This window comes from Salmo trutta, chromosome 26 (assembly GCF_901001165.1).
Source record: "Salmo trutta chromosome 26, fSalTru1.1, whole genome shotgun sequence".
NCBI lineage: Eukaryota > Metazoa > Chordata > Actinopteri > Salmoniformes > Salmonidae > Salmo > Salmo trutta.
In genome coordinates, this window is record NC_042982.1 from 40,484,769 (window position 1) to 40,507,450 (window position 22,682).

General features: G+C 45.0%; 1 protein-coding gene across 1 annotated transcript; it reads right to left on the reverse strand.

Moving 5' to 3' along the window:
- Positions 1–8,876: 8,876 nt before the first annotated feature.
- On the reverse strand, positions 8,877–18,704 carry LOC115163778 (extracellular calcium-sensing receptor-like). The gene is made up of 12 exons (XM_029715942.1): positions 18,690–18,704; positions 13,056–13,288; positions 12,655–12,946; positions 12,211–12,420; positions 11,918–12,016; positions 11,434–11,749; positions 11,179–11,351; positions 10,793–11,023; positions 10,111–10,234; positions 9,823–10,016; positions 9,427–9,705; positions 8,877–9,305 (listed from the first exon to the last, which is right to left on the reverse strand). The coding sequence occupies exons 2-12, from the start codon at positions 13,283–13,285 to the stop codon at positions 8,877–8,879; spliced, it is 2,577 nt and encodes an 858-aa protein (XP_029571802.1). The 5' UTR covers positions 13,286–13,288; positions 18,690–18,704.
- Between the last annotated feature and the right edge of the window lie 3,978 nt (positions 18,705–22,682).

Genomic DNA, 22,682 nt, shown 5'->3' on the forward strand with positions numbered 1-22,682 from the left:
GTGGTACTGGGAATTCCATGGCTAGCCACTCACAACCCCAAGATTTCATGGAGGCAGAGGGCTCTTAAGGGGTGGTCGAGGGAGTGCTCAGGCAGGTGTACAGGAGTTTCCATCGGTGCGACCACGGTGGAAAGTCCAGACCCAGTCTCCACCGTGCACATTCCCTCAGAATATGCCGATTTGGCTATTGCCTTCAGTAAAACGAAGGCGAGTCAATTACCCCCTCATCGACGAGGAGATTGTGCGATAAATCTCCAGGCTAACGCTGCCCTTCCCAAGAGTCATGTGAATCCTCTGTCTCAGGAGGAGACAGCGGCTATGGAGACATACGTCACTGAGTCCTTGAGACAGGGATACATTCGGTTATCCAAGTCACCCGTCAACTCGAGCTTCTTTCTTGTGAAGAAGGAGGGAGGTCTGCGCCTGTGCATTGACTATAGAGGTCTAAATTCCATCACGGTGGGTTTCAGTTACCCGCTACCTCTCATTGCTACGGCAGTGGAGTCACTTCACGGGGCGCGCTTCTACACAAAACTAGATCTCAGTAGCACGTATTACCTTCAGTGTATCCGAGCTGGGGACGAGTGGAAAACCGCATTTAGTACCACATCTGGCCATTATGAGTACCTCGTCATGCCGTATGGGTTAAAAAAATGCTCCCGCCGTCTTTCAATCCTTTGTGGACGAGGTTCTCAGGGACCTGCTCGGTCAGGGTGTGGTGATGTACATCGATGACATTCTGATCTACTCTGCCACACGCGCCGCGCATGTGTCTCTGTTGCGTAAAGTGCTTGGGCGATTGCTGGAGCATGACCTGTATGTCAAGGCTGAGAAATGTGAGTTCTCCAAACAAGCCGTCTCTTTTCTGGGATATTGCATTTCCACCTCCGGGGTGGTGAAGGAATGTGACCGCATTGCGGCCGTGCGTAATTGGCTGACTCCAACCACGGTGAAGGAGGTGCATCGGTTCTTGGGTTTTGCCAACTACTACCGGAGGTTTATCCGGGGCTTTAGTCAGGTGGCGGCTCACATTACCTCACTGATGAAGGGGGGTCTGGTGAGGCTGCGGTGGTCGGCAGAGGCGGACAGAGCCTTTTGTCGTCTGAAGGTTCTGTTTGCTGACGCTCCGGTGCTGGCACATCCGGACCCCTCTTTGCCATTCATAGTGGAGGTGGACATGTCCGAGGCTGGGGTAGGAGCAGTACTGTCGCAGCGTTCGGGCGCGCCTCCGAAGCTTCGCCCCTACGCGTTCTTTTTGAAGAAGCTTAGTCCGGTGGAGCGGAACTATGATGTGGGGGACAGGGAGTTGCTAGCCGTGGTCAAGGCCCTGAAGGTGTGGAGACATTGGCTTGAGGGGGCACGACACCCTTTCCTCATCTGGACTGATCACCATAATCTGGAGTACATCCGGGCAGCGAGGAGACTTAACCTGTTGGTGCTAGGGGGCAGTATTTGCACGGCCGGATAAAAAACGTACCCGATTTAATCTGGTTACTACTCCTGCGCAGTAACTAGAATATGCATATAATGGTTTATTTGGATAGAAAACACCCTAAAGTTTCTAAAACTGTTTGAATGGTGTCTGTGAGTATAACAGAACTCATTTGGCAGGCCAAAACCTGAGAAAATTCCAAACAGGAAGCGCTCTCTCTGACCATTTCATGGCCTTCTTGATCATCTCTAACAAAAACAGGGGATCTCTGGCATGACGTGACATTTTCTAATGCTCCCATAGGCTCTCAGAAGGCGCCAGAAAGCTGAATCGTGGCTTTGTAGCCCACGGCTGAAAAACAGTAGGGCATTTTGATAGTGGTCAATCTGAGGACAATGGGACGGGGCGCGCGTGCCCGAGTCGACTCCATGTTTACTTTCTCTCTCTTTGAACGAAAACCACCACTCCCGGTCGGAATATTATTGCTTTTTTACGAGAAAAATGGCATAAAAATTGATTTTAAACATCGGTTGACATGCTTCGAAGTACGGTAATGGAATATTTTGGAATGTTTTGTCACGATACGCGCAGGGCGCGTCACCCTTCGTTACCCTTCGGATAGTGTCTTGAACGCACGAACAAAACGCCTCTATTTGGATATAACTATGGATTATTTGGGACCAAACCAACTTTTGTTATTGAAGTAGAAGTCCTGTGAGTGCATTCTGACGAAGAACACCAAAGGTAATCAAACTTTTCTAATAGTAAATCGGAGTTTGGTGAGTACCACACTTGGTTGGTGTCAAAATAGCTAGCCTGTGATGGCTGGGCTATCTACTTAGAATATTGCAAAATGTGCTTTCACCGAAAAGCTATTTTAAAATCGGACATAGCGAGTGCATAAAGGAGTTCTGTATCTATAATTCTTAAAATAATTGTTATGTTTTTTGTGAACGTTTATCGTGAGTAATTTAGTAAATTCACCGGAAGTGTTCGGTGGGAATGCTAGTCACATGCTAGTCACATGCTAATGTAAAAAAGCTGGTTTTTGATATAAATATGAACTTGATTGAACAAAACATGCATGTATTGTATAACATAATGTCCTAAGATTGTCATCTGATGAAGATCATCAAAGGTTAGTGCTGCATTTAGCTGTGGTTTGGGTTTATGTGACATTATATGCTAGCTTGAAAAATGGGTGTGTGATTATTTCTGGCTGGGTACTCTGCTGACATAATCTAATGTTTTGCTTTCGTTGTAAAGCCTTTTTGAAATCGGACAATGTGGTTAGATTAACGAGAGTCTTATCTTTCAAATGGTGGAAAATAGTTGATTGTTTGAGAAAATTGAATTGTGGTATTTTAGTTGGTTTTTTATTTCGCGCCGTGCGATGCCATTGGCTGTTGGCTAGGGGTTCCGCAGGCGGAACGGGGTTCCGCTAGCGGACCGTCTGTCCTCAACAGGTTAACACCCCGGCAATCGTTCAATTTAAGCTTGATGCAGTCAATCTTACACAAATTATCAACGAACCTACCACGTACAACCCCAAATCCGTAAACACAGGCACCCTCATAGATATCATCCTGAACAACCTGCCCTCCAAATACACCTCTGCTGTCTTCAACCAGGATCTTAGCGATCACTGCCTCATTGCCTGTGTCCGTAATGGGTCTGAGGTTAAACAACCACCCCTCATCACTGTCAAACGCTCCCTGAAAAACTTCAGCGAGCAGGCCTTTCTAATCGACCTTACCCGTCAGTAGATGATGCCTTGTTATTCTTTAAAAGTGCTTTCCTCACCATCTTAAATAAGCATGCCCCAATCAAAAAATGTAGAATCAGGAACAGATATTGCCCTTGGTTCACTCCAGACCTGACTGCCCTTGACCAGCACAAAAACATCATGTGCGAATAGTCCCCACGACATGCAACTTTTCAGGGAAGTTAGGAACCAATAGACACAGGCAGTTAGGAAAGCAAAGGCTAGCTTTTTCAAACAGAAATGTGCATCCTTTAGCACAAACTCCAAAAAGTTCTGGGACACTGTAAAGTCCAATGAGAATAAGAGCACCGCCTCCCAGATGCCCACTGCACTGAGGTTAGGAAACACTGTCACCACCGATAAATTCGCGATAATTGAGAATTTCAATAAGCATTTTTCTACTGCTGGCCATGCTTTCCACCTGGCTACCCCTACCCCGGTCAACAACCCTGCACCCCCCACAGCAACTTGCCCAAGCCTCCCCCATTTCTCCTTCACCCAAATCCAGATAGCTGATGTTCTGAAAGAACTGCAAAATCCGGACCTCCTCACATCAGTCGGGCTAGACAATCTTGACCGTTTCTTTCTAAAATTATCCAACGAAATTGCTGCAACCCCTATTACCAGCCTGTTCAACCTCTCTTTCGTATCGTCTAGATCCCCAAAGATTGGAAAGCTGCCGCGTTCATCCCCTATTCTAAGGGGGAGACACTCTAGACCCAAACTGCTACAGACCTATATCTATCTTACCCTGCCTTTCTAAGGTCTTCGAAGCCATGTTAACAAACAGATCACTAACCACTTCAAATCCCACCGTACCTTCTCCACTATGCAATCTGGTTTTCTAGCTGGTCATGGGTGCACCTCAGCCACGCTCAAGATCCTAAATGATATCATAACCGCCATCGATAAGAGACAATACAGTGCTGCCGTATTCATCGACCTGGCCAAGGCTTTCGACTCTGTCAATCACGACATTCTTATCGGCAGACTCAACAGCCTTGTTTTCTCAAATGTCTGCCTCACCTGGTTCCCCAATTACTTCTCAGACAGAGTTCAGTGTGTCGAATCTGGAGGCCTGTTGTCCAGACCTCTGGCAGTCTCTATGGGGGTGCCACAGGGTTCAATTCTCAGGCCGACACTTTTCTCTGTATACATCAATGATGTCGCTCTTCCTGCTGGTGATTCTCTGATCCACCTCTACGGAGACAACACCATTCTGGATACTTCTGGCCCTTCTTTGGACACTGTGTTAACTAACCTCCAGACGAGCTTCAATGACATACAACTCTCCTTCCATGGCCTCCAACTGCTCTTAAACGCAAGTAAAACTAAATGCATGCTCTTCAATCAATCGCTGCCCACACCTGCCCTCCCCTCCCGTCCAGCATCACTACTCTGGACGGTTCTGACTTAGAATATGTGGACAACTACAAATACCTAGGTGTCTGGTTAGACTGTAAACTCTCCTTCCAGACTCACATTAAGCATCTCCAATCCAAAATTAAATCTAGAATCAGCTTCCTATTTCGCAACAAAGCATCCTTCACTCATGCTGGCAAACATACCCTCGTAAAACTGACTATCCTACCAATCCCTGACTTCGGCGATGTCATTTACAAAATAGCCTCCAACACTCTACTCAGCAAATTGGATGCAGTCTATCACAGTGCCATCCGTTTTGTCACCAAAGCCCCATATACTACCCAACACTGCGACCTGTATGCTCTCGTTGGCTGGCCCTCGCTTCATATTCGTCGCCAAACCCACTGGCTCCAGGTCATCTATAAGTCTTTGCTAGGTAAAGCCCCGCCTTATTTCTGCTCACTGGTCAACATAGCAGCACCAACCCACAGCACACGCTCCTGCAGGTATATTTCACTGGTTATCCACAAAGCCAATTCCTCCTTCGGCCGCCTTTCCTTCCAGTTCTCTGCTGCCAATGACTCGAACGAACTGCAAAAATCTGGAAAGGAAATCTGCAAAAAAGCTGGAGACTCAAATCTCCCTCACTAGCTTTAAGCACCAGCAGTCAGAGCTGCTCACAGATCACTGCACTTGTACATAGGTCATCTGTAAATAGCCCATCCAACTACCTCATCCCCATACTGTTATTTATTTCATTTTTTTTGCTCCTTTGCACCCTAGTATCTCTACTTGCACACTCATCTTCTGCACATCTATCACTTCAGTGTTTAATTACAATATTGTAATTATTTCGCCACTACTGCCTATTTATTGCCTGACATCCCTTATTCTACCTCATTCACACACATTGTATATAGACTTTTTCTATTGTATTATTGACAGTATGTTTGTTTATTCCGTGTGTAACTCTGTGTTGTTGTTTGTGTCGCACTGCTTTGCTTTATCTTGGCCAGGTCGCAGTTGTAAATGAGAACTTGTTCTCAACTAGCCTACCTGGTTAAATAAAGGTGAAATACATTTTTTTAATAAAAACATTCCAGGGTTACATGCCAGGGTTACATGCCAGGGTTGCATGCCAAGGTTGCATTCTAGTGTTAAAAGCCAGGGTTACATGCAAGGGTTGCATGCCAGGGTTGCATGCCAGTGTTGCCATGTCCTCGGTTTTACTCCTATATTGGGCTACTTTTGAAAATTATGTCATAGTTGACAATGTATTGGTCGCGGCTTGTGGGCGTGTGGGCTACTTCCAAGTTGAGTGGTGCTAAGGGAGTTTCATATACAGTCATTGGAATTGGACGGAGGGGTGTGTGTACTGCTGAGACAGAGAGCACTGCAGCTGATGCAGGCAGATGAGTCACATCAGTGCGAGGAGAGCAGCACTTCGTGAAAAGTGACGTGAGATTCAACAACCAACACTAGCTAGCTACATACTCCTCCCTCAAAAATGTTTGTTGCCTCTTTTCTTTGTTTCCTGAATGCCCCCAGTCCTACCAATCACTACAGCCAACACAGCAAGGGAGAGAAACTGAGAAATGATCATCCAATAGTTTCAGAGAAAGTGAAGAGAGGAACAATGTGCTTTCTCTCTGGGTATGTAGCTAGCTAGCTAACATTTGCCAGAAAGTTGAAGTCAGAGGAGAGAGAGAGAGAGAGCGATGCCCTGTGGAGCAGAGTTGAGGACAGAGGAACTGATTGGATACGCTAGCTTACTGGCTAGACACAATTCTACGGTCAGAATGCCAGGTAAATGCTACACACAATTTAACTGTCTGAATTTCTTTGAAACTGTTGGATGATATGGCCGGAAAAAAACAGCAAAGACTGGGAAAGAGAACAGGGTATAATGGAATGAATTCAGAGCATCCCAGGAGATGCCAGAAAAGCTTCCTGTAGGCAAATCAGAAATCCAAGCCCACCACCACTAGATCTTATTTCTCATTCACAAATGGAGAAACACAAGATAAATGCTGCTTTGTTTTCTAATGCAGGACATCGTTTGACACAGGAACTACATGCTGGAATAACACTGTTAATTCTTCAGAATCTAAGGCGTTGGGAGGGGGGGTTCTAAACTCACATTACATTTTTTAACATGGTCATACTATTGGTCATTTAGCTATTTGATTTTTTTTTAAATGTAGGACCCCTTTAGGTTTCAAAGAATATATATAACAAATGTATTTGATAAAGTATTGATTTTGGCCTTTACTCCTATAGCCCATAGAAACGCATTGAATAACACATTCATAAATAACAAAAGGGGCAGTCAAAAAAATGTATCATAAGAAGCAGAAGTTGGCACGTCGATGGTACTGGCTTCAGACGAGTCTCCTGGTACTTGTGGGGGTCATAGAGCAAAACGGAGAACACCAACGTGTTCGTGAGATTCTCTTCTTTCCAAGAAGTTATAGTTTGTAGGTCAAACCGATCAGACCCTACAGACGTTACCATGAGAAGACCAATTTTCAGGATGTCTCATGTTCTGACAAACACCGCTCTAGCTCTGCAACCTTTCACCGCAGATGCGGAAGTGTGACACCGGCGGATGTGGTGGACAGGCATCCAATGCCACTCCAGCATTGCAACTGTAGATCATCTGGGATGTTTTGTTGAAGACATTGCAAAGAAAGGAATCAATATTCACAGAAAGAAAATGCACAGCACTCATAAATGCAGTTTTTGGGCCTGCAATGCATGAGGAACCAATAAAGGACATTGGGAATGTGTCTTACTCATTGATTACTGATGAAAGTACTGATGTCACAACTGAGAAGCAGGTGGGTGTCTGATGAAACACCACAGAAATAACCTCTTTCAAATCATAAGCACATTTGGAGGAATAATAATCATTCCAGCTGCTGATTCACTGACCTTTACCAATGCCTTCTTCAAGTTTCTTGATGACAGTAAACTGCGTCAGTCTAGCCACAGATGGCTGCAACACAATGTGAGTCAAAAACAGCTCCGTCCTGACAAAATTTCAAGAACACAATCCGAATAAGGTCTACATTAAATGTGTTTGTCATTCCCTGCAACTATGTGCCTCCAAAGCAGTTCATGTTCTTCACTAAATGTTGATTATATATCGTGTCACAAATACATAAATGGGTTTCCAATGCCATCCAGCAAATCTTGAAATATGAGAAAATACAGTGCATTCGGAAAATATTCAGACCCCTTGACTTTTTCCACATTTTGTTACATTCCAGCCTTATTCTAAAAATGACTAAATAATTTTTTTCCCTCACAAATCTACACACAATACCCCACAATGACAAAGCAAAAACAGTTTTTTAGAAATGTATGTAAATTTATACAAAATAAAAAAACTGAAATATCACATTTACATAAGTATTCAGACCCTTTACTCAGTATTTTGTTGAAGCACCTTTGGCAGCGATTACAGTCTTCTTGGGTATGAAGAGGGAGTGATGGGGAGTGGAGAGGATCCCACAGTGGGTAAGAAAACAGTGGAATGTTTCTGTTTTCATTTTGGTATACGATGAGGGACACACACTCATACGCACACACACACACACTCACATTCACGCACACACTGACCGGGTGACGAAGGAATCACGTGTAGGGGGTCTGTAAGTTCTGTCAGACAGACTCAATACTAACTCTTCCAGCATGAGTAGACACTACGTAATCTTTATTGGTATTGTTCATATAGACGTGTTTCATTATGACACATTATAAGAACATACTAATATTAACAAAGTAATATAGTGAAGGTATAGCAGGAAATGAATGTTTCCAAACAGAATGGACATTCCCCTGTTGAAATGAATATCAACGAACCCTAAATCACAACATGAGTATGTTTAAGTAAATTTTTGTCCATCATGTGTTTCTTGCCGGTTTCTAGTTGGACATCATGTGTTTCTTGGTGGTACCTAATTGGACATCCTGTGTTTCTTGGTGGTTTCTAATTGGACATCATGTTTGTCTTGGTGGTTTCTAATTGGACATCATGTGTTTCTTGGTGGTACCTAATTGGACATCCTGTGTTTCTTGATGGTTTCTAATTGGACATCATGTTTGTCTTGGTGGTACCTAATTGGACATCATGTGTTTCTTGGCGGTTTCTAATTGGACATCATGTGTTTCTTGGTGGTTTCTAATTGGACATCCTGTGTTTCTTGGTGGTTTCTAATTGGACATCATGTTTGTCTTGGTGGTTTCTAATTGGACATCATGTGTTTCTTGGTGGTTTCTAATTGGACATCCTGTGTTTCTTGGTGGTTTCTATTTGGACATCATGTGTTTCTTGGTGTTTCTCTCTGGTCTCAGAAGGATGATGTAACACTTTGGAGCAAACAGACAGAACAGCAGCCCAAAGCTGGATGCCAGGATGGCAAAGATCTCTACAGCTACTGTGTACTTCCCAGGAGTGCTGACGTAGGCAGGGATGAAGGAGATCCACACAGCACAGAAGATCAGCATGCTGAAGGTGATGAACTTGGCCTCGTTGAAGTTGTCTGGGAGTTTCCTGGCCAGGAAGGCTAAGAGGAGACAGAGGGAGGCCAGCAGGCCGATGTAGCCCAGCACCAGAGAGAAACCAACCACAGAGCCCACCTCACACTCCAGGACCACCCTCGGCCCACGACCCTCTCTGTCCCCCCTCTCAGCAGGTCGGGGTGGAGCTAGGGCCAGCCACAGTACACAGATCAGCACCTGTGGAAGGGAACGGAGGTGGAAGGAAAACGCAAGTTACAGTAATCATAATAACAACTAATACGGTCTATGAAGGAAACAATTACATACCAATAGAATATAGTAAAAACTAGATGTTCACCTGGATGAGTGTGCAGAGTGAGATGCCCATCCTCTGCTGGGTGGGGCTGAAGTATCTCATCAGGTTCTCTCCAGGCAGAGTGGCCCTGAAGGCCACCAGCACCACCACAGTCCTGCTGAGCAGACAGGAGATGCAGAACACAAAGCTTATACCAAACAGGGTGTGTCTCAGCATGCATGTCCATGGCTTCGGCTTGCCAATGAAAACCAGTGCGCACAGGAAGCAGAGCTTGAGTGACAGAAGAAGCAGGAAGCTGAGCTCAGAGTTGTTGGCTTTCACCTGGAACGAGACAGAGAAAGATAAATTAGACTGACTGATGTCAGAAATCACATCCTTATACGACACAATCTCATCTCTGTCCAGTACCTCCATATATGATCATATGATTCAACTCACCAGGGCCGTGTGACGGTGGTAGAGGAAGGTGGCCAGGGCACCGGCTGTGAGTGTTGCCCCGGAAACTGAGATGACAGACAGGATGACACCCATTGTGTCGCTGTAGGAGAGGAAGTCCACCAGCTGGGGGATGCAGGCCGTACGATCAGGGTTGGACCAGAACCGCTCTGGACACCTAATACACTCAACTGACCCTGATAGAGAAGGAAGAAGAATGAGGTGTCCTAATCAGGACCAGTCAGGCTTGAAGAAAAATATGACTTGGAATCAGAACCCTAGATAGACTACCTGTTGTGTTGCTGATCTCTCCCTCAGCACAGGACAGACAGTCAAAGCAGCAAACAGGCTTCCCCTTCTGTACCGCATGCCTGGTACCAGGGGGACAGTCAGCACTGCATACAGACACAAGGACCTACCAGAGGGGGGAGAGGAAGAAGTCATCATTATCATCCTCATTGCTATTATCCTCATTATTACACTCACAGGCAGGCAGACAGACTCGCTGGGCCCCTCTTGGGACTATGTCAGGAATATGACCACACAAATATCTCAATTTCTGTATCATGTTCCCCCTGAGTGGCACAGCGTTCTAAGGCACTGCATATCAGTGCAAGAGGCATCACTACAGTCCCTGGTTTAAATCCAAGCTGTATCACATTTGGTTGTGATTCAGAGTGTCTGGGGTAGGCTGTCATTGTAAATGAGAATTTGTTCTTAACTGACTTGCCTAGTTAAAAAAAGAGACCGTTCAGTGTCGTGTTGACTTTCTGTCTGAGATACCATTCCCCTGTTATTTATTTGGTCTTCTTTATGTCTTTTTCTTTTCTGAATGTCTGCCTCAGGGTGATAAACTCAATAAATCTCTCTCCATCACACACGCACACGCACACACACACACACACACACACACACACACACACACACACACACTCCTCTCTGCCTCAGTGAAACTTAACTGAACAGTTCTCACCTCCTCTCCGCTGCCCCCACCCCACACCACTTTATCCATGTCCATGTGAAACTGGTCGTCCGATCCCTCAGAGGACAGAAAATGTCCGACCTGGACAAACTCTGCCGTCCCCTCAGGGGTCACATGCCAGTTGATGATGTCATAAGAGGCAGGCGGATCACCATTCATGTCGAAGTGGAAAGATTCCCCCACAGGAGTACTGAAGTTCACTCCCCTCAGATAATGAACAATCTCAAAGAGAAAAGGGCATTGGAGCAGGATTAAGAGTTAGAACCAGTTGTGGCTTTGGTTCTTTAGAACTTAAACCTTACAAAGTGTTTTCACTGTATCCTGACTGGAAACATTAGTGTTGTTAACTTGAAAACAGATCAACATGTTGTTCTCACCTGGCTGGGCTGAAGCTTCCTGATATCAGGGCACTGTCCACCATTAAAGACTCCGTCCCCTGGTCGACAGGCCATCATATCCTGTATGGCGTAGGCGATGGCGTACACAGCCTTGTACACATTATAGCTGGCTCTCAGCTGAGACACGTCAGCATACTGGCTCTCCCCCTCACCTAGGATTGACACAATATTTAACTGAGATAACATTGGGAATCTGGACAAAAAACTGAAATTTAGGTGTAAAGTCTCCCTCACGTATGACCTCTGACCCAGTACACTGTCGCCTGGACGACTGGGTCACGCTGGGGTCAACCCCCAGAGAACACCCAAACATCTCCTCCCACAATTCCCTCAGGAAAGGGTCGGACTTCTGGTAGTCCCCGTTTGGATGGAGGCGTGTTAGGAAAGGCCCCAGGCCGAGAATGTTGGCTTTCTTCAGGGCAAAACCGATTGTCCCGGCAAGAGAAGGCAGGTTTTTCGGGGCGGCGATAATAGAGTAAGTTATCCAGGCTTCTGAGGCAATCCACTGCTTATCTGTAATGTTCTGACGGACAACCTCTTCCATCAGGGCCTGGAGAATGAAATCGTTAAAAAGATCAAGATAGTCAAGCTGAAATGCGTGATTATCAATTAGGAAATTATTGTGTCTATAAAGGGCATCAAGACATGGTAAGACACAAGGACACTGCTATAGCTGTGTTACAAATCATTAACAACACTCTGACCGGTAACTGCTTACCCCTGCATAACCCGTGAATCCTACAAATGCCACAACCACTCTGGCAGTAGATCCTCTGATGGTGTCCGCAATGTGCCTGATCTTTCTCTTAGATGGTAACTTGGGGATGACCATCATTGAGAGAAAGGGAAGAGAGTCAGAGAAAATCAGAGAGAGAGTTTCTATTAGATTAGAAGAGAGGGGGAGTCACAGTGAAAGAGAGAGAGAAAGACAGCGCAAAAGAGAGAGTATACTGTCAGATCATCAGAGTGAGGTCATACCTTGGGGAGGACCTCAGAGTAAGCGACACACACCCCAGATCCCTGGAGCTCTTGGAGAAGCAGCTGAACCCCAAACCTGCCATAGTCATCATCCTCTGACACTAGCCCTACCCACACCCATCTCAGCAGACGCAGCAGCCTGGCCATGCCCCGAGCCTGGTAGGCATCGCTGGGTACCGTACGGAAGAACGAGGGGTACCTCCAGTCGTCACTCAAACATGCACAGCTGGCTAAGAAACTCACCTGAGAGAGAACAGACAGAGAGAGAGAGAGAGAGAGAGAGAGACACAGACAGAGTGAGATAGACAGTGAGAGAAAGAGAGAGAGAGAGATTCAAGGATAATTATAATTTGTAAGAGACAGAGAGCAGAGTAGAAGGAAAGTAAATGTTAAAGAGAGAAATCTAGAAAGAAATTAAAATGTAATGTGAAAAGAGTCATCATCTCATCCCAGCCTGTAATCCAACCCCTGCCTCACCATGGGTAAATCAAACGGCCCGAGGGTTTGTGCCACCACCATGGAAGCTGAGGAGTGGGCATCCCCGATAATGACAGGAACCTCGGGGGTTGTGCCACACTCTGTGCCCACCACGGAGGCCTCCTTGCCGGTAACCATGGCTAGGGCTGCCCCCAGGGTGGTGCCATCTGACCGGCATGTGTCAGAAGCCAGGAACCCCAGGGTGAGGTTAGGCAGGAGGGCTGGGTCACGGTTAATCTCCTCCACAGCAAAGATCATAGTCTGGAGCCAGCGGTAAGCACGCTGGTTGAAACTGACAGACGGAAGAAAGGAAGAAACAGAGCGATAGGAGGTAATTGAATACACATTACCTTCAAGTGAAAACACAATGACAAAAAGCTGTTATCACACAAGCTGCATACATTGTACAGGTAGAATTTCCCTTAATGCTCCTGAACTCCTGCTCTGGTGGAGGGGCTTCCACATGGATGGGGAACAGGCCCCCAATGACCACATCTCCTGCCCGATAAACACTGCCGGAGACGGGCTTAGCTACCAGCCGACAAGCCCCCTCTCCACCTCCATCCAGACCCCAGACACACCCAGGGACATGGAGACAGTAGAGCAGCCACAGCCAGCCACACAGGCACATCACCTGGAGAGAGACAAGGCCGAGGACTGGCAGAGTTCCGTCACCTGTTGAAGAGAGACCAAACCAAGACCTTCCAGACAGAACACTCTGTAGACAGAATGATATTAACAAAAAGTGCCATCAGTGAAGATATACACCACACACAGCCACCTGTAACCAGACGTGAAAAAACAGCGATTGACACACACAACCTTGTTCTACCTCTGCCCTACCTGGCAGACAGATAGACAGGCAGAGTTGAGAGGATGAGTGTCTGTCAGTCTGGCATCTCCTGCAGAGTGTGAGAGTGAAAGAGGGAGAGGAAGAGGAGAGAAGGGGAGCTGCTGATATAGGGAGAAATGAGCCCCCGGCTAAAAAACAAGCACACAGCCACCAGGGGGTGCTTGTAGGGAGGAAGGGGCAGGAGGGGGTTAATTGGGACTTGTTATTGGAGGATAACTTGGGGAGCAGGTAATTGGGGGTAATTGGAGAAAGCCTGTGAGGGTGATGTTATTGAAGGTAATGTGTAGTACAGGAGATACCGTATCTGTTCTTCAACAACATCTGATGGACCCATTCAAACAGATATTACATCATTCTGTACTATAAATTATTTTATTAATTGTGGCTAAATGGATTAGGGAGATGGGTAGAGAGTGAGAGAGAAAAAGTGAGAGATAGACAGAGAGCGTGAGAGACAGAGAGAGAGAGACAGAGACAGAGACAGAGAGAGCGAGAGAGAGAGAGAGAGAGAGAGAGAGAGAGAGGGAGAGGCGAGGAGAGAGAGATGAATAGAGAGATAGAAGAGAGAGATAGAAGAGAGAGATGGGTAGTCATGCAGAATACTTTTTATAACTTTCTGGTTGTCAAGAGTGAGATTAACATGACTAAATTAGCAATAAATGTATAAGTAATCAAATTGTACAACTGTAGATCACCACAGGAGGAAAGACTGACAGAGTGAGTTGAAAGACCAATCTTAATCGTGCTAGCTAGCCAAATTCAAATCTGTTAGCTAGCTTACCATCTAACTCCAACTGTTTACTGATGGTAACCATAGCAACACCAGCAGCATCAGAGACAGAGACTTTCCCCCCCTTTTTTTAAATTTCCATCAGAAATCAAATCAGAGTGTCACATCCTGACCATGGAAAGCTTATATTTTCGTAGGTCAGGGCTTTGACAGGGGGTTTTGTCTAGTTTATATTTTCTATGTTGTGTGGTTCTAGTTTTTCTATGTTGTTTTTTGGGGGGATGATCTCCAATTAGAGGCAGCTGGTCATCGTTGTCTCTAATTGGGGATCATATTTAGTAGTTGTTTTTTCCACATGAGACTCTGAACGTGACACAGAGAAGGGAAAAATCAATTTTAAACAGAATTCTGAGGGAGAACCCGGATACTTTCTTTGCCGACTGCTAACACAACAGGACTGTTACAAACCTGTTATTTTACACAGACCACACTACTGCCTGGCATACAGCTGTAACCAGGCATTTCAGCAATACGACAAAGAAAGGCATCTACAAGGGAAGGCAAAACCACATTTTGAAGACAGCGAGAAGGACCAGGAAAACACGTTTCTGATGGTAAACGTACCAGAACGGCACTGTCATGGTCCAGGGCAGGACTTCCCCACCCTAAGGAAATAGCGGAATCCAAAAAAGACAAGGACAGCCCCCCGACCTCTCTCCTCAGGCAACACGAGCCCAGGCCCAGACCTACACCCACACAACAGGTCTATCCTCCCCCCTACCTGCCTACAACCACCAGAGTCAAGACCACCATCAGCCTGCTGAGATACAGGCTCTCTCTGTTAGAGTTAGAGGTATGGGTTACTGAGCTAAAGGAGCAGCCCCTCAGCTACACCACCTCCAGCCCAGACACGGAGCTTCTACAGGACCAGATCAACCAGTGCAGGTCCCAGCTGAAGATCTCTTTCCAGGAGCTGAGAGAGAGCCTTACCACAGCGCTTGAGGAGGTAAAAGCCTTCCCTCCTTCTACACAGGCCCTGTGTACCCCAGCCCCAGACCGTAAACCATATACTCTGGTAAAACCCACTGAGGTTGCCATCCTCATTGACCCAAATGGGAAATTCATCCAAGAAGATAAACTCTTCCCCGACCACAAGGTGTCCAACATATGGTGCCCAAAAACACAGGATGCACTCCACATCCTGTCCCAGCCTGAATTTGACACACCAGGCCACATTATTATTCACACCGGCACCAACAACCTGTGAGAGGGGCAGGACAGAGTAGGCAGCCTGGTCAACAATGTAACAGAGAGGGCCTCTGAGTGGTTCCCCCAACTCCCACATCAGCATCTCCACTCTACTGCCCCGCAAAGACTTTAATCCCTTTAATCTCATTGAGTGAGATTAAACAGCTCCTTCAATACTTCTACACTAAACTGCACTAGACTCCACTAAACACGCACACACACAGGGACACAAGCACACACAAACACACACACACACACACACACCTGTCATGACGTTGCCCTCTCTCTGGGAACAGGGAGCACAGTTGACCCCCTCCCCCTTGCACCATCCCCCTACCTACCTCTCCCTACCCAGGCCCTGTGAAGGCGGTCGTAAAATTCTAAAGGAGAATGTCCTGCCGCATGGCCCAGTTGAGACAGAGAGGGGTTTCATAGAGAGACAAAGGAAATTCTTCCAACTCACAGAATTGGGGAACCGAACGACGTTTATGTTCTGGAGAAGGTATAAAAGATCGGTGAAGAATCCAGCTACGAACTGGTCCGCTTGGTACAATTTTGTGATACTCATTGGAGACAATAGTACCATATTACCATACTAAGGTTTATATAATAGCCTCAGCTATGGGACTTGCATCTAAATGGTTGTATACAATGATTTAATAAGATTAAAGCTTTTGGAATCTGTTGAGAGGCTATGTACTGATGTTAATGTGATAGAATTGTATTTCTGTTCAAAGCTTAACTCAGTCATCGGCACGCCCCCAGGGAACAGACAAGACCTGGCGTCATGAGACAGCCTTTTTCTGTCATTCCGAATAAAACCCCCACCCAGGGTTACTTTCTTCAGACCAGGCCTCCGCTCCATTACGAGTTGGCCAATAGGTTTGACCATACATTCCTCTACTGAACTTTAACCATACCACGTGGTTAAACTATCGATACAGAATAAGAACAAGTCTTTGATATTAAGTACTAGTCTGCAGCTAGAATTCGGTATCATTGAATGCGAAGACCGACGAATCATCTATTCTATAACGACATTAATGAATGTCACTTTGAAAGATCCATTCTAACCGAGAGAGAGAGAGATAATGCGGACAAAACTCTCCAACAAATCAAATCAAATCAAATGTATTTATATAGCCCTTCGTACATCAGCTGATATCTCAAAGTGCTGTACAGAAACCCAGCCTAAAACCCCAAACAGCAAGCAATGCATGTGAAAGAAGCACGGTGGCTAGGAAAAACTCCCTAGGAAAAACTCCCTAGAAAGGCCAAAAACCTAGAAAGAAACCTAGAGAGGAACCAGGCTATGAGGAGTGGCCAGTCCTCTTCTGGCTGTGCCGGGTGGATATTATAACAGAACATGGTCAAGATGTTAAAATGTTCATAAATGACCAGCATGGTCAAATAATAATAATCATAGTAGTTGTCGAGGGTGCAACAAGCACGTCCGGTGAACAGGTCAGGGTTCCATAGCCGCAGGCAGAACAGTTGAAACTGGAGCAGCAGCACGGCCAGGTGGACTGGGGACAGCAAGGAGTCATCATGCCAGGTAGTCCTGAGGCATGGTCCTAGGGCTCAGGTCCTCCGAGAGAAAGAAAGGAAGAGAGAAAGAGAGAATTAGAGAGAGCATATTTAAATTCACACAGGACACCGGATAAGACAAGAGAAATACTCCAGATGTAACAGACTGACCCTAGCCCCCTGACACATAAACTACTGCAGCATAAATACTGGAGGCTGAGACAGGAGGGATCAGAAGACACTGTGGCCCCATCTGATGATACCCCCGGACAGGGCCAAACAGGCAGGATATAACCCCGCCCACTTTGCCAAAGCACAGCCCCCACACCACTAGAGGGATGTCTCCAACCACCAACTTACCGTCCTAAGACAAGGCCGAGTATAGCCCACAAAGATCTCCGCCACGGCACAACACAAGGGGGGGGGGCGCCAACCCAGACAGGAAGACCACGGCAGTGACTCAACCCACTCAAGTGACGCACCCCTCCCATGGACGGCATGGAAGAACACCAGTAAGCCAGTGACTTAGCCCCTGTAATAGGGTTAGAGGCAGAGAATCCCAGTGGAGAGAGGGGAACCGGCAAGGCAGAGACAGCAAGGGCGGTTCGTTGCTCCAGCCTTTCCGTTCACCTTCACACTCCTGGGCCAGACTACACTTAATCATAGGACCTACTGAAGAGATAAGTCTTCAGTAAAGACTTAAAGGTTGAGACTGAGTCTGCGTCTCTCACATGGGTAGGCAGACCATTCCATAAAAATGGAGCTCTATAGGAGAAAGCCCTACCTCCAGCCGTTTGCTTAGAAATTCTAGGGACAATTAGGAGGCCTGCATCTTGTGACCGTAGCGTACATGTAGGTATGTACGGCAGGACCAAATCGGAAAGATAGGTAGGAGCAAGCCCATGTAATGCTTTGTAGGTTAGCAGTAAAACCTTGAAATCAGCCCTTGCCTTAACAGGAAGCCAGTGTAGGGAGGCTAGCACTGGAGTAATATGATACAATTTTTTGGTTCTAGTCAGGATTCTAGCAGCCGTATTTAGCACTAACTGAAGTTTGTTTAGTGCTTTATCCGGGTAGCCGGAAAGTAGAGCATTGCAGTAGTCCAGCCTAGAAGTAACAAAAGCATGGATACATTTTTCTGCATCATTTTTGGACAGAACGTTTCTGATTTTTGCAATGTTACGTAGATGGAAAAAAGCTGTCCTTGAAACAGTCTTGATATGTTCTTCAAAAGAGAGATCAGGGTCCAGAGTAACGCCGAGGTCCTTCACAGTTTTTTTTGAGACGACTGTACAACCATCCAGATTAATTGTCAGATTCAACAGAAGATCTCTTTGTTTCTTGGGACCTAGAACAAGCATCTCTGCTTTGTCCGAGTTTAAAAGTAGAAAGTTTGCAGCCATCCACTTCTTTATGTCTGAAACACAGGCTTCTAGCGAGGGCAATTTTGGGGCTTCACCATGTTTCATTGAAATGTACAGCTGTGTGTCGTTTGCATAGCAGTGAAATTAAACATTATGTTTTCGAATGACATCCCCAAGAGGTAAAATATATAGTGAAAACAATAGTGGTCCTAAAACGGAACCTTGAGGAACACCGAAATTTACAATTGATTTGTCAGAGGACAAACCATTCACAGAGACAAACTGATATCTTTCCGACAGATAAGATCTAAACCAGGCCAGAACTTGTCCATGTAGACCAATTTGGGTTTCCAATCTCTCCAAAAGAATATGGTGATCGATGGTATCAAAAGCGGCACTAAGATCTAGGAGCACGAGGACAGATGCAGAGCCTCGGTCTGACGTCATTAAAAGGTCATTTACCACCTTCACAAGTGCAGTCTCAGTGCTATGATGGGGTCTAAAACCAGACTGAAGCGTTTCGTATACATTGTTTGTCTTCAGGAAGGCAGTGATTTGCTGCGCAACAGCTTTTTCTACAATTTCTGAGAGGAATGGTAGATTCGATATAGGCCGATAGTTTTTTATAATTTCTGGGACAAGATTCGGCTTTTTCAAGAGAGGCTTTATTACTGCCACTTTTAGTGAGCTTGGTACACATCCGGTGGATAGAGAGCCGTTTATTATGTTCAACATAAGAGGGCCAAGCACAGGAAGCAGCTCTTTCAGTAGTTTAGTTGGAATAGGGTCCAGTATGCAGCTTGAGGGTTTAGAGGCCATGATTATTTTCATCATTGTGTCAAGAGATATAGTACTAAAACACTTTAGTATCTCCCTTGATCCTAGGTCCTGGCAGAGTTGTGCAGACTCAAGACAATGGAGCTTTGGAGGAATACGCAGATTTAAAGAGGAGTCCGTAATTTGCTTTCTAATGATCAAAGAAGTTCATAAATGTATTACTGCTGAAGTGAAAGCCATCCTCCATTTGCGAATGCTGCTTTTTAGTTAGCTTTGCGACAGTATCAAAAAGACATTTCGGATTGTTCTTATTTTCCTCAATTAAGTTGGAAAAATAGGATGATCGAGCAGCAGTGAGGGCTCTTCGATACTGCACAGTACTGTCTTTCCAAGCTAGTCGGAAGACTTCCAGTTTGGTATGGCGCCATTTCCGTTCCAATTTTCTGGAAGCTTGCTTCAGAGCTCGTGTATTTTCTGTATACCAGGGAGCTAGTTTCTTATGACAGATGTTTTTAGTTTTTAGGGGTGCAACTGCATCTAGGGTATTGCGCAAGGTTAAATTGAGTTCCTCGGTTAGGTGGTTAACTGATTTTTGTCCTCTGATGTCCTTGGGTAGGCAGAGGGAGTCTGGAAGGGCATCAAGGAATCTTTGGGTTGTCTGAGAATTTATAGCACGACTTTTAATGCTCCTTGGTTGGGGTCTGAGCAGATTATTTGTTGCAATTGCAAACACAATAAAATGGTGGTCCGATAATCCAGGATTATGAGGAAAAACATTAAGATCCACAACATTTATTCCATGGGACAAAACTAGGTCCAGAGTATGACTGTGGCAGTGAGTAGGTCCAGAGACATGTTGGACAAAACCCACTGAGTCGATGATGGCTCCGAAAACCTTTTGGAGTGGGTCTGTGGACTTTTCCATGTGAATGTTAAAGTCACCAAAAATTTGAATATTATCTGCTATGACTAAAAGATCCGATAGGAATTCAGGAAACTCAGTGAGGAACACTGCATATGGCCCAGGAGGCCTGTAAACAGTAGCTATAAAAAGTGATTGAGTAGGCTGCATAGATTTCATGACTAGAAGCTCAAAAGACGAAAACGTCATTGTTTTGTTTTTTTGTAAATTGAAATTTGCTATCATAAATGTTAGCAACACCTCCGCCTTTGCCAGATGCACGGGGGGTATGGTCACTAGTGTAACCAGGGGGTGAGGCCTCATTTAACACAGTAAATTCATCAGGCTTAAACCATGTTTCAGTCAGGCCAATCACATCAAGATTATGATCAGTGATTAGTTCATTGACTATAACTGCCTTGGAAGTGAGGGATCTAACATTAAGTAACCCAATTTTGAGATGTGAGGTGTCACAATCTCTTTCAATAATTGCAGGAATGGAGGAGGTCTTTATACTAGTGAGATTGCTAAAGCGAACACCGCCATCTTTAATTTTGCCCAACCTAGATCGAGGCACAGACACGGTCTCAATGGGGAAAGCTAAGCTGACTACACTGACTGTGCTAGTGGCAGACTCCACTAAACAAGCAGGCTGGCTAACAGCCTGCTGCCTGGCCTGCACCCTATTTCATTGTGTAGCTAGAGGAGTAGAGAGCCCTGTCTATGTTCGTAGATAAGATGAGAGCACCCCTCCAGCTAGGATGGAGTCCGTCACTCCTCAACAGGCCAGGCTGAAGCTATGTTGCGCTTGGTGACCTCTGACTGTTTCATCCTAACATCGTTTGGACAGAACAGAACTCTCCAACAAGGATCCCGACACACACTGAGCGTAAATATATAGTGTTTGAAATTGTTCCCGAATGAGTGAGCGTTCATGTGCAAAGGATTAGCATATCAATTGTTAATATTTATCAACTCTGTAGGGTCTTCTCGGCTGCCCTTTATGACCCTTTGTTTTAACAAGCCGCCAGCCATGCCGGTTTAGCCCACTAGGGCACATTCCTCTACCATTTCTTTGTAAAGATAATTACTGTTTTGTATGCCTTTCTGTGAATTACGATTTTAAGACAATTAATGTATGGATGACTTTTAGTAAAGACTGGGTTCGTGCAGATACAACAATTTACGACGTTTGGAATGAGACGGACGCGAGGTAAAATACACCATTTAAACGAGAAGATAATCGGCCTATACTATAATATAATATATAATGTTATAATATAGGAAAGTTATATTAGGAAAATTATAACTTTGTAATCTGAATATTTTCCTTGGTGCCCCGATCTCCTAGTTAATTACAGTTAAACGATTAATCACTTTAATCGCGTAATAATAATAACAGGGAGTTATTTTGATAAACATGTATTCAGTTAATGGTGCCCAAAGACACGACACACCTATTGTACTAAAGGTTTACTTGTTCAATTTATAGGAATATGCTGGGCACCTAGGCAGAGTTGCAAAGAAAAAGCCATATCTCAGACTGGCCAATAAAAATAAACGATTAAGATGGGCAAAAGGACACAGACACTGGACAGAGGAACTCTGCCAAGAAGGCCAGCATTCCGGATTTGCCTCTTCACTGTTGATGTTGAAACTCGTGTTTTACAGGTACCAGTTGAGGACTTGTGAGGTGTTTGTTTCTCAAACTACACTCTAATGTACTTGTCCTCTTGCTCAGTTGTGCACTGGGGCCTCCCACTCCTCTTTCTATTCAGAAAGACAACCGTTTTCAGCTGTGCTAACATAATTGCAAAAGGGTTTTCTAATGATAAATTAGCCTTTTAAAATGCTAAACTTGGATTAGCTAACACAACGTGCCATTGGAACCTTGGAGTGATGGTTGCTGATAATGGACCTTTGTACGCCTACGTAGATATTCCATAAAAAGATCTGCCGTTTCCAGCTACAATAGTCCTTTACAACATGAACAATGTCTACACTGTATATTTGATTAATTGTGTGTTATTTTAATGGTCCAAAAAATGTGCTTTTCTTTCTGAAACAAGGTAATGTCTAAGTGACCCCAAACGTTTGAACGGTAGTGTATATATATATAATATATAACATCATTGTTTTTGCTTTTATCGTATTTATCTCACTCTTAACAACTTAAAAGTTAGTATTTGTATTTCTTACTGTTCAATTTTCTTTTTGCAACATGAAATCACTGTCAGTCAGCGTGTGGAACATTCAGAGTCTAAACTCAGTCTTTGGACTGAAGAGTTTAGCACTGAAGTTCAACAAAAATCTTAAAGGTGTTGACGTCATCATTCTGCAGGAGACATGGTGTAAGGCTGACATTGTCTCTCACTGTCCCACAGGCTACAGAGAGGTAATTGTGCCATCACAGAAACACAGCTTTGTCAATAGAGGCAGAGACTCTGGAGGATTGATCATTTGGTACAAATCCGAACTACAGAATCTTATTGACACCCTCAAAATTGTTAAATATCACATTTGGTTAAAACTGAAAAAACTACTTGACAGGAACACTACCTGTCTAATGACTACAAGAGGGGACAGCTTTATTACAGGCCATACTGTTTCTAAATGTCTTAATCTCAG